General features: G+C 39.1%; 1 protein-coding gene across 1 annotated transcript in view; it reads left to right on the top strand.

Moving 5' to 3' along the window:
* The window catches only part of ERGIC1 (endoplasmic reticulum-golgi intermediate compartment 1), an 80,833-nt gene extending 68,030 nt beyond the window's left edge, over nucleotides 1–12,803 (top strand). The window contains exons 6-10 of the mRNA XM_014057762.2: nucleotides 271–375; nucleotides 3,384–3,444; nucleotides 6,100–6,200; nucleotides 7,074–7,196; nucleotides 12,546–12,803. Coding sequence (XP_013913237.1) covers nucleotides 271–375; nucleotides 3,384–3,444; nucleotides 6,100–6,200; nucleotides 7,074–7,196; nucleotides 12,546–12,653 — 498 coding nt within the window. The 3' untranslated portion in view covers nucleotides 12,654–12,803. The remainder of the gene's footprint in view (nucleotides 1–270; nucleotides 376–3,383; nucleotides 3,445–6,099; nucleotides 6,201–7,073; nucleotides 7,197–12,545) is intronic.
* The last annotated feature ends 6 nt before the right edge of the window (nucleotides 12,804–12,809 follow it).

Genomic DNA, 12,809 nt, shown 5'->3' with positions numbered 1-12,809 from the left:
TACTATGCTTTTCATATTAGCTAGTTTCTTCGTTGACTAGTTGCAGAACCTAAAATAATCCATTGCAGGCGGGGGGGTTGTTCTTAAATTATAATTATGAACATTTAGAGGTGGGGGAATTTAATTATATAAGCATTTCAAGCATTTCCAGTCGTTGTTGGTCCTGCATCTTCCAGGGATTATAAGTATTTTGAAGTTTCAAATTACACATCAAACATTGGTTGCTGATGGTTTTAAGCACAACAGAAATTGACCTTTGCTTTCTTTTAGGTTCCAGGAAATTTTCATGTATCAACCCATAGTGCCACTGCACAGCCTCAGAATCCTGATATGACACATGTCATCCACAAACTCTCCTTTGGTGACAAGCTGCAGGTGAGTTCAGAGAACTACAGCTCTCAAGGAGGTTGTGCATCTTGTTAAAAAATTGTATGCAGCAAAATGGCAAGGCATTTCTATTCAGTCTGATACACTGATTTATTTCTGTTGTGACAGGTGAATGCATCAGGAAAAATGCCTATGTATGGTCAATTTATTTCAAGCTATGGGAAGGGTGCTTACCAACGCATGCATACTACATAGATGGAAATCCATTTGTTTGTAAATGGCAAGGAGTTGCCAACTTGTGCAATGCAGCCAGTAAGGATGAGCTCATCTGTGCATGTCTCCTTTGTCTGCTAGAAACAACTGCTAGGAATATCTGATGCAATTATGTGATCTGTGTTTACAATTGAAAAGAAAGATTGGGTGGAAATGAAAACTAAACAAATTAGTTCAATGAGAAAAACATAATTTTATGTAACAGGGTGCTTTCTGAATGTTATTTTGCAACCTGTTAAAAATAGTCCTTGCTAATATTAAATCAGGTTTATTCTTTCAACTTTAAAAGCCCCAGTTTGGAATTATTTACTTGGTTATTGATTCCTATTCTTCTTGTCCCTCAGGAATTGCTTATTTATGGGAGTTCTTTGCTTAATTGCATTGGCCAGTGGTCGCTCACTATAGTTTCTTGTATCTTCTGGTGTGTGTGTGTGTGTGTGTGTGTGTGTGTGTGTGTGTGTGTGTGTGAGAGAGAGAGAGAGAGAGAGAGAGAGAGAGAGAATGAATGAATGAATGAATGAATGAATGAATGAATGAATGAATGAATGAATGAATGAATATTTGGTATATCCAATAGTTTCAAGAATAGTTTTGAGTTCTTTGCTGTGGCTAATAGTAGATTTGTGGGCTTATTAACACTTTATCTTCTCTTTGAATGAAAGGTGTCCTACAAGATAAAAAGGGTATTTAGTATTTTTTTATTTAGTATGCACTTATATCTAACTGTAGTACAAAATATATCTTCACTTGTGCTCTATCTCAGCTTCACCCAAGCTAGCATCTTCTAGGTCTTTTGGGAGTTTAACTCTGGAAGTTTTGGGAATTCAATTCCTAACATAGCTAGAGAATGACAAGTTGGGAAACATTGTATATTCTGCAACACAAAGGTGTGGGACTGGGATCTTACTATCAGGATACGTCCAGGAAGAGAGATAAACATGTTAAAAATGCAATTTAAAGCTAAACTGCTAGGGAGATTTCATAGAGGTTTTCTACTCTACTCCCCTGTCCAGGACAGGAATCTTCAGGCTATCTCAGACAAATGGCTGTCAGACCTTTTCATGAAAATATCCAGTGATGAAACATCCATAGCTTTTGGAGGCAGTGTGTTCCACTGCTTAGTGCCTCTCACAATCAGGAAATTTCTTCTTATTTTAAGTTTGGATATCTGTGTATAAATTCTTCCAGCCCTTGTTTCTTATCTTACTGTGCTATAGAGAATCAATCTTTGTGACATCCCCTCATGTATTAGAAAACTGCTATCATGTCTTCCCCTACCCTTCTCCTCTTTACATGAAGCACACCAAATTCCTTTAGTTGCTTTTTGTACTATTTAGCCTGCAAGAATTTTACCACCTTTGTTGCTCTTCTCTGCATGTTTTTCAATTCCTCAACATTATTTCTGTATTGTGGAACTGGACATATTGCAAGTGCTTCAGTCTGACTACTGCAACATAGATCAATATGAATAGAAGATAATATATGTTGCTCAGGGTTCAACAATGAAGTCCTTGGTGCTCTCTTAATTGATTTTTTGCTTGCAGATGTTCCATTACCTGACTAGGTAATATTCGTCATTGCTAGTGATGGGCTTGCTCCATTTTTATACAGGAACCTGCCCTGTCAGTGGGTTTTTATCCTTGTAGTTTCTTGATTAGGGTACTGTTTTATTTCTGTTTGTATCAATCTCTGCTTGGCTGCCAGAGAGTATTGTACTGGTCTTTTCATTTCTTTCTTGGATTTTTATTATCTGGTGTGTACATATGGTTTTACTGTTTGAATGGTGTGTACGTGTGGTTTAACTCTATGTGTCTATTGATGGTTGATTTGTCTGAATAAAAATCTTCCAAAAATTCCCTAGCATTTTTGGATTTAGCGTGATCTAAGATGCTCAGTTTTCGAATGGAATTGCGGTTGAATCTGTCCATGTGTTGCAAGGATTTTCATTCTGATTGTTAGTTGGGGTTCTTGGAATATCCTCAGGCTGTTAGTCTTTAAAAAAAGAAACTGCCTCAATCGGTATCCTCAAACCTGAATCTCAATTAATCTCACTGGTTTTATATTTCAGGCCAGATCATGAAAGTGTTTTGTCTTTGTAGTTTAATGGATTCGCTGAGCTCATAACTTGGCATTAGCTCTGTTTTTTAAAAAAATGCTGCTTCTCAATGAGCTGTTCTGATGACACATCTATGAATGAAGTTCTGTCAAAAACAGAGCTGCGGTCATGTTTCTGCATAATCTTTCAGTGGATGTTGTGCCACTTGGTGCAGGGCAAATCTTTTAGAGTGTTAATAATTTGAATGCCTCTTTAGAAAACCAGCTGCACCATCCTTTTATAAGTGTTACCCTTGTAACAGTTGTTGCTTTTGTAAAGCACAAGACTTAGACACCTTAATTAATCAAAGTTGATATTTAAGCATTTTCATTTTTAAAAAATCTAATTGAAGTTTGATAAAATTCTTTTGATATTTTATTTATCTTTGTATGCTCAGAATTTAACTTTATAAAATTAGCTAATATATGCCAACTATTGTATATATGTTGAGATGTTTCAGTTGCTTTAAGATACTTTGTTCACAAGGTCTCTAGAAATTCAAAAAAATTGTTCCCAAGTAAGGATGAATGATGACATCAATACAAAACTGTATGAAAATTGAAGAGGTTTCTTCCCTTTTGCTTCCTCTTCTTCTTATCTCTGTTTAAGGATTATTTTATTCCTTTTCGGAGAACAGAAAAACACATACTTAATGCTAAAATATATTTTGTGGTGTTTCTCTCATCAGGTCCACAACATTCATGGAGCATTCAATGCACTGGAGGGAACAAATAAACTCAGTTCAAATCGTATGTACAATTTGTGGTGTTTATTTTGTATTAATATAATGTTCAGAATTGGAGAAGCTTACAAAAATTAATCCGTATCACTGGTGGTCTTAAGCAATGAAATAAATTTGGGATGAACAGGCCACAAAATAGATCAATTATATATAACCGCTTCCTTACAGTATCGTATTTTTTAGAGTATAAGACGCACCCTTTCTCCCTCTAAAAGGTGAAAATTTGGGTGTGTCTTATACACTGAATGTAGACCCACCCACTCACCGACCCCAACCATTTGGCCTCTGCCTCCCAGCAATTTACCTCTTTGCAGCAAAAGGGGGAGGCTTGCAGAGGCTTCAATCAGCTGTAACAGCTGATGATCGGGATAAATTGAAAGTGAAAGAAAAATCTCAGGCAGATTTTTTTTTCTTGTGCTAATCAGGCTGTTTGCTGCAAGGAGGTAAGTCAACAACTATAAATGCCTATAGAATGTTCAAATTATTAGACTTATTTTTTAAAGACTGCTTTATTATTATTCTAGACAACTTAACAAAATAAAGAAGCTTTTTAAAATAAATACTTGATCTGAAGAGGCCCAGTGCTATTGTTTTAAAAAGTGCTATTCTTTTAAATAGCAGAGAATAATTATACTTCCAGAAAGCACATCAATTTTAACAGCATCTGTACAAGTATAGTCTGAAATATAACATCACAAACAGTGCATATTGTCTGTACTGTTTGTTGCAAGGAGGCAAATTGCTGGGAGACAGAGGCAGATATTTTTCCTTTGTTTTCCTCCCCAAAATCTAGGTGTGTCTTATACTTCAGAGCATCTTATACTCCGACAAATACGGTATATAATTCTCAGCTGGCCTTAGTCACTGGTCATGCTGGGAATTATACATAAGTACATCTGAAGAGCACCAGGTTAGGAAAAATTGATCTCTTGATGTTTTATATCGTTGATGGCTTCTGCAACCAGAGATTTGTTGATTACTGTGGGTTTTTTTAGAGATGTCTGATACCTGAAGAAGATATTATAAACTAGTCTCTTAGAGCAACTTCAAAAGACTTATTGGAATTGACCTTCGTAGATTAATTGCAGTTCACAAAAGCTTAAGTCTTTTAATAAAATTAGTTAATCAGAAAAGATGCTGTCAGACGCCTTCTGATATTTTGCTACCAATGTTACACAGATCTGCCCTTGTAAAATTTCAGTGTATATGCATGTGTGTTGGAAGGAAAGAAACAAAGATAAAAAAGAGCCAGGGCAGAGATGCAAAGTTTTAAGAATCATCTATATCAGGAAATGAGTCTGGTCCTACCCAACATCTTTCTGCTTGGCATTCCTTCCTCTGTATTTACTTCTAGGCAGTGGTGGAATTCAAATAATTTAACAACTAGTTCTCTGCCCTAATGACTGGCTGGGTGGGCGTAGCTAGAGGGTGTGACAGGCAGTACTCGGCCTCCTGCATCCCCCTGGGAGCAAAAACGGGCTGCAGGGGGGTGCTGCCCCCACATGCCCCATTTTGGGCCTAGTATGCCTCCCTGCAGCCTCCTGGGAGCAAAAATGGGGCTTGTGGGGACTCCTGGAAGGAGTGGACTGGAAGGGGCGGGGCCACTCAGAAATTTAACAACTGGTTCTCCCTAACTGGGACGAACTGGCTGAATCCCACCACTGCTTATAGGAGGTAATAAATTAGACTATTTAAAGGTAACTGTAGTTTGAAACTATAGTAATTCCATTTTTACTGAAAGACTATTTCCTGTCCTATAGAATTTCTACCTTTGCTATGAGATTACGTTTCAAAACTCCATGCTTCTATCCAGGTTCCTATCAAACTGTCAGATGATTTCTATGACTTTAAATATGATGACCTTTCATTGGCAGTAACATGATCCATGACAAAAATGTAATGCTTTTTTTTAAAAAAAATGTTATTTGAATTTCAAGTGGGTAAGACTGAACATATGTAAAATTATACACTATCCCCAAATTCATTGAACAAGTTAAGTTCGTGGCACGACAAAACTGCGGTCCACTAAAGCGCGCCCGATTAAAGCGTGTACCTGATGTCATCAGCAGCGCGACAAATACCACCGCGGAGAAAAAAGGGCGCTTTAAAAAGCGCTTTTAAAGCAAGCCGATTCACGTAAAGGTAAGGGTTAGGGTTAGGGTTAGGGTTAGGTTAGGGTTAGTTTTAGGGTTAGGTTTAGGGTTAGGTTTAGGGTTAGGTTTGGGGGGGTTAGGTTTAGATTTACGCGTTAATTTTAACTTTACCGCTCACAGCGTGCTGTTTTCGTTGCGCTGTGATGACGTCACGCTTTCATCGAGCGCGCTTTAGTCTACCGCGGTTTTGTGGTGGAACCGGCATGTTAGTATTGAAAGTTTGCTAGTGTATGATTGAGCATTGCAAACAAGAACAATCTTTCAACATTTAGATTAGATTTTTCATGTTTTACTGAGTGCGGTAGAGCAGCTGGCAGTCCATACACACAAAAAGATTAGATATATTCTTGTACATTGAGAAAAAATTGGACAATTGTGTATCAGTTAGAAATTAATATAGTTCTGAACAGATTAAGCCAGGTTCAAGACTTGTACTTTGAAATCTGTACACCAGAAGAGCCTCTGTTGTTTTTTGGTTTCTCAAAAAGAGGTATATTCTGTTTACACAGCTCTTGCTTCTCATGATTATATACTGAAGATTGTTCCTACTGTGTATGAAGACATGAGCGGCAAACAGCGGTACTCATACCAATATACTGTAGCCAATAAGGTAAAGATATTACATTCCTTTCTAAAAAGGCTTGATTTAATACTATTTTCCAGTCTTGTGTCCGTTGTTCTTCTTTCAATGTGCATTTATTTAAACAGTACACATAGCACCCTCTTCTGGAAGTCTAGAAAAAAAGAAAATAAAAAGTAAGGTTGAAGTACATTTAACTTGTGTGAATTTCAGTATAGTCAAACTGATAGGAATAAAAAAAATGTTTTTCAAACTTCTCAGTTTAGTCTAATAAAGTTTTCAGCTCAAAAACATACTCAATCACATAGATGAAGTGCTTGGACATGAACATTGGAATATATATTTTCAACTCATGGCAATGAAAATATTAATTGCAGATTAACATGGAAAAAGGCTAGATATATGAATACTTGATAAACTGACATAGGCTATAAATTGATTGACCAATCATTGCTTCCTGCTTTGTGAGTAACTGTCTTATATAGTTGAAGCATGGCTGAATTAATGGATTTTGAGATAGATCCTTCCTATCAGTTAGGTATAATTTTGTCTATCCAGGGCATTTGCTTCCTTTTGCAAAAACTAATGTTTAAAATGTCTCATAGCCCAGAAAGTTGTAACTGCTACTTTACTGCATAAGAGGTACTAATTTTGTACTATCCATAATTGAATTAGATCAAGATGTAGTCATATATGGAGTAGGCCATGTGAAATCAGTATCTTAAAAAATCATTACTAGTTTAAGTCCAATTTGATTTTGAAGGGTGTGCTCTTTAAAGTTAACTTGGATTCCCATAAACATCTCAAATACTATCAGTATCTTAGGGAAAGTGAGTAGATGTATGCAGAAGTCATAGGTGTGTCTGTGTGTGTATTTATTCTCTGCCATTGATCCTTTTTTAGGAATATGTAGCATATAGCCACACAGGACGCATTATTCCAGCCATTTGGTTTCGATATGATTTGAGCCCTATTACAGTGAAGTACACAGAAAGGCGACAACCTTTGTACAGATTTATCACAACGGTAAGTAACTGTCACCTTCTTGTCCTTGCTTATTCATAAGCTGAGTGTATATGCTAGTGATTTAAGTCAAAAAAGAACTGTTATCCTGAACTTGTTCCCAGATGCATCTAGAAATCAGAAAATTGTTCAGATAGGACAATGGGAAGGTATTGGCTGAGACATTGATTGGGGAGTGAGGTTAAATTGTGGATTTTTAAATTTGATTTTAATGTAGCATTTTGTAAAAGATTCTCAAACTTATACTGCCACAGATAATATTCCCAAATATCAACTCTAGTATGCAAAGATTTTATTTTCATCACACATTGTAATCCTGCCCTCACAACACAATGCTAGAATTCTAATACTACAGAATCAAAAAAGGGGAAGGTTTTTTTAGTGTTTGTTTTACAGATATTGTGTTTTCTTAACAACAGCCACAAAAATGGTCATAAAATTTGACCGGTCATGTGATCAACCCAATTTATGACCATCATGACATATAACCATAATTGTCAGGCTCCATTATGGTTGTATGTATTGTAGTGAAATGTTCTTTTTCTTTATTATATCTCATTATGCTAATACAGTAGTAGAGAGAAATGCAGTTTATTCATTATGAAATCATGATTTCATGGAACTGTAGCTAGGCGGCGTCTGAAGGACCACATATTACACACTACTCTGATACATCATTCAGTACAAAACAAAAAAGTTAGGGTAATTTTGTGTTTTCAATCCTTTTTTTGTTATAATTTGTGGAGTCTTTTAGTGCTCTTTACCTATCCCTTATCATAAGCTTTGTCATTTGCCCATTTGTCCTGGCTTCTGATCTATTCTATATGATAATAGTGGCTTGCCTATTTTAGCATTCTTCCATTTCTGAATCTGCTTCTTTGGCACCAGGATCCAATTGAATTTCTCACATCTTGGCTTGTTTTTTTTAATTCTAATGGAGTATGAAATCAACAAACCATCATGTTCTAGCTTTAGGTCTAAAGTTCTTGATCGAAGGGACAATGCCTGTTCATATGTGCTTTAGTGATATCAGCCTTATTCTATCATTACTAGACATTTTTCTTGTAAATACTATCCTTCCATTTCTGTTATGTTGAAATACCAGCCTCTTTGCTAGGACAAAATCTAGAGGAGCCTCATAGGACAAATTATTACCTCAGGCCTTTCAAACCTAGCAGAGTTACTCTCCAGCCCACCATCATTTTTGTTGTCCCAAGTCCCTATTACTGATGATGACCCAGAGTTGAATTGTTGTCATGATTGATTTGATTTGATTGATTTTATTGACATTTGTAGGCCGCCCTTTTCCCTGAGGGGACTCAGGGCGGCTCACATAAAATCAGGGAAGGGGAAATGCAGACAATAACAAAGACACATATAATAAAAACAGTAACCAACATGCATTCATCATTCGGGAGGGGCAACTATCTTCATCCCCAGGCCTGACGGGCTAGCCAGTTCTTCAAGGCTGTGCGGAAGGCCTGGACGGTGGTGAGGGTACGAATCTCCACGGGGAGTTCGTTCCAAAGGGTCGGGGCGACTACTGAGAAGGCCCTCCTCCTTGTAGTTGCCAGCCGACACTGGCTGGCCGATGGAGTACGGAGGAGGCCCAATCTGTGTGATCTTATTGGTCGCAGGGAGGTGATTGGCAGAAGGCGGTCTCTCAAGTATCCAGATCCACTACCATGTAGGGCTTTATGGGTGATTAACAGCACCTTGAAGCGCATCCGGAAATCGACAGGTAGCCAGCGCAGCTCGCGGAGGATAGGTGTAATGTGGGTGAACCGCGGTGCACCCACAATCGCTCGCGCGGCTGCGTTCTGTACCAGCTGAAGACGCCGGATGCTCTTCAAGGGCAGCCCCATGTAGAGCACATTGCAGTATTCCAGCCTAGAGGTCACGAGGGCCCGAGTGACTGTTGTGAGTGCCTCCCGATTCAGGTAGGGTCGCAACTGGCACACCAGGCGAACCTGGGCGAATGCCCCCCTAGCCACAGCCGTCAAATGGTGGTCAAACGATAGCTGTGGATCTAGGAGGACTCCCAAGTTGCGGACCCTCTCTGAGGGGTATAGAGTTTGACCCCCCAGCCTGAGAGATGGAATATTGGTGGAATCCTTGGGAGGGAAACACAACAGCCACTCGGTCTTTTCTGGGTTGAGCACAAGCTTGTTAGCCCTCATCCAGTCCATAACCGCCTCCAGGCCCCGGTTCATCACGTCTGCCGCTTCATTGAGTTGGCACGGGGCGGACAGATACAGTTGAGTATCGTCCGCATATTGATGGTATCTGATCCCGTGCCTGCGGATGATCTCTCCCAGCGGTTGTGGGGAGGGCTTCTGGCCCAGGCAAAAATTGATTGGCTCAATAATAGCAACTGGGGACATTATTTACATTTTTGGTGACTCACAGTTCAGAGTATTCTTTTGGCTTAATCATGTTTATTGATTGTTATATAATCATGAGATAGTGACGTTTCATGTAATAAATGTCCTAGCTCCTTAATTGTTGAAGTGAAATGGTGACTCTCCTAAGAAATTGAGTTGTTTCTACGTGTTCAGAGAATTCTCTGTGTGTAGGATGTTTCTTTTTCTTTTTTTAAATAGATGTGGAATTATATTTTTCCTATGTTTAGAAAAAGTGAAGTCATACTTTCCTGCTTTGATGCATCAAGTATTCCTCCTCTACCATCTTGTGGTTTAAAACCTCTTGTGTCAGCTGATTTATGTTGAAGTTACCTAACTCATTCTGCTGTTATATTCCCTAAAAAGTAACTGTGCATCACTTTTGGTAGAAGGCGGGGTAAATGAACTTAGAGGAGTAGTTAGGAGAAAACATTTTACTTTGCCAAAAGAAAAAAATGTAAAGAGATCAGTTTCTTATATTTCTTTCTGTGGTTTTTTCTCAGAATTTTAGCTGTGTTTTGAAAAAAGCATTAACTTATTTCTTTTTTTAATGGAAAGATATTTTCATCTCACTGAGCTCACTGGATACAAATATCTGAATGAAAAATACACACAGAAATGAGAAATTTCTGTCCCACTGCTTCTGTTACTGCTATTGAAGTTCTAATCATAATTAGTCCAGAATTTATATTGCTAAATGAGACATTTGTTAAGTTAGTTTTGCGGTTCCACCACAAAACCGTGGTAGACTAAAGCGCGCTCGACGAAAGCGCGTACCTGACGTCATCACAGCGCGACGAAAACATCACACTGTGAGCGGTAAAGTTAAAATTAACGCGAAAACCTTACCCTAACCCCCCCAAACCTAACCCTAAACCTAACCCTTAACCTAACCCTAAACCTAACCCTAACCCTTAACCTAACACTAAACCTAACGCTAACCCTTAACCTAACCCTAATGCTTAACGTAACCCTAAACCTAACCCTAACCCTTAACCTAACCCTAAACCTAAACCTAAACCTAACCCTTACCTTTTCGTGAATCGGCTTGCTTTAAAAGCGCTTTTTAAAGCGCCCTTTTTTCTCCGCGGTGGTATTTGTCGCGCTGCTGATGACGTCAGGTACGCGCTTTAATCGGGCGCGCTTTAGTGGACCGCAGTTTTGTCGTGCCACGAGTTTTGCCCCATTTTACAACCTTTCTTGCCACAGTTGCTAAGTAAATCAGTGCAGTTAAGTTAGTAAAATGGTTGTTAGGTGAACCTGGCTTCCCTATTGACTTTGCTTGTTAGAAAATTGAAAAGGTGATCCCATGACAGGGCAACCGTCATAAACATGAGCCAATTGCCAAACGTCTGAATTATGACCACGTGACCAAGGGAGGCGTTGTAATGCTCGTAAGTGTGAAAAATGGTCATAAATCACGGTTTTCAATGGAATTGTTTCTTCGAATGGTCACTAAACTTTGTTGTAGTTTATCTATAACCTTATCTGTAACCTTATTCCTACTTTCCTTCACAATTGAATAATTATTCTTTAATCTCAGTATTACAAGTCCTATGTACAAGAACGATAATGTTCATCAAATTCAGTATGTAGCCCAAAGAGAGAAAGCATCCTTCCTAAGGTAGTGTTCTGATGGCTACAATGAGCATAATACCCAGCCAGTTATCCATAATACCATAATACCAAATAGCCATACCAGCCAGGTATCTGGAGGGCATCCAGTTGGAAGAAGGCTGCTACAATATCTATCCAGAAGTAAATTCCATAGGATTACAGTCTTGCATCACAGGAATCCTATGCATGTATACCCAGAGTGAAGCACACTGAGTTTAGTCAGGTATACTCCTAAAACAGCAATTAAAGAATGCTACTCAAACAGCACTAGACAGCCGTAACTAGAAGCAGTCACAATGGCAGAAGGAAAGGAATGGAGAAAAGCAGAATGGGCAGCAAATGTCACCTCAGGATAGTTTTGTGCATGAATGGTGCGATTAGTTGGGAAGATCCTTAATGCTATATCCGTAATGGTAAACCTATGGCACACATGTCACAGGTGGCACACAGAGCCACATCTGCCGACGTGCATGTGCATGCTGGCCAGCTGATTTTCAGCCTTCTGGAGGCCCGGGGAAGATCGTTTTTGCCCTCCCGGGTTTCAGGAAAGCCTCCAGAGCTTGGGGAAGGTGAAAAACGGGCCCAACAGGCCAACCGAATCATTTCTGAACTTCCAGTTGGCCTTTTGGGCCCATTTTTTGCCCTCCTCAGGCTCTGGAAGCTTTTCTGAAGCCTGGGGAGGATGAAAACGGCCATCCCCCAGCCCTCCAGAGGCCCTCCAGAAGCTGGAAACAAATCATTTCCAAACTTCCGGTTGGTCCGCTGGGCCGGTTTTTTGTCTTCCCCAGGCTCCAGAGGCTTTCCTGAAGCCTCGAGGGGGAAAACTCCCACACGCACACACAGGGGGCCATGCGCGCATCCACAGGGGGTTGCACGCTTATCTGCGGGGTGCACACGCACAGTTTTGGCACACACTTACAAAAAGGTTCACCATCACTGTGCTATATTGTACTATATTTGGCACTAAAATGACATGATCTTAACCTAATGTGGTTCTAATGTAATGAGGAAGAACAAGAGAAAAGGTAGAAATGGTGTTGAGAAGCACGCATTGGTGATTTTTTAAGGGGAATGTTTACTAAGATCTAAAGAATTCAGAAAAACACACTACAACACTTAAGGTATTTTATAGTGTATTTAAGAAAAGGTTGAAATTTTTATTCAATTCATTGATTAAACTTAATTAACTGCATCTAGCATGTTTCACTAAAAAGTAAGAATAAAAAGCAGTTGTATGCCTGAGGTCTTTTTGAAGTTGTGTGGAAGGAAGTTGGAGGGCAGAGCAGGGAAGGCAAAGAGTATTTAACGTTTCCTTCTTCTTTATCCATTTCAGATTTGTGCCATCATTGGTGGAACATTTACTGTGGCTGGGATTCTTGACTCCTGCATTTTTACAGCCTCTGAAGCCTGGAAAAAGATCCAACTAGGAAAGATGCAGTAACAAAGCAATCTTCAGCCTAACCTTGTGAGAAGCATAGAAGAAAGAGCCCACAGCTATCAATTTTTCTTCATATCATCTCAGTTGACAAATGTCACACAAGCCGCTGGAAACATAAGGGTGCAGAAATAAATAAACCTCCCAAACAACCAATCAGAG

Source organism: Thamnophis sirtalis, unplaced genomic scaffold (assembly GCF_051295495.1).
Source record: "Thamnophis sirtalis isolate CommonGarterSnake01/CBP01778 unplaced genomic scaffold, rThaSir2_p1.2 scaffold_3, whole genome shotgun sequence".
Taxonomy (NCBI): Eukaryota; Metazoa; Chordata; class Lepidosauria; order Squamata; family Natricidae; genus Thamnophis; species Thamnophis sirtalis.
Note: the sequence above shows the minus strand (reverse complement) of the source record. Positions and strands in the feature narration are given on the sequence as shown.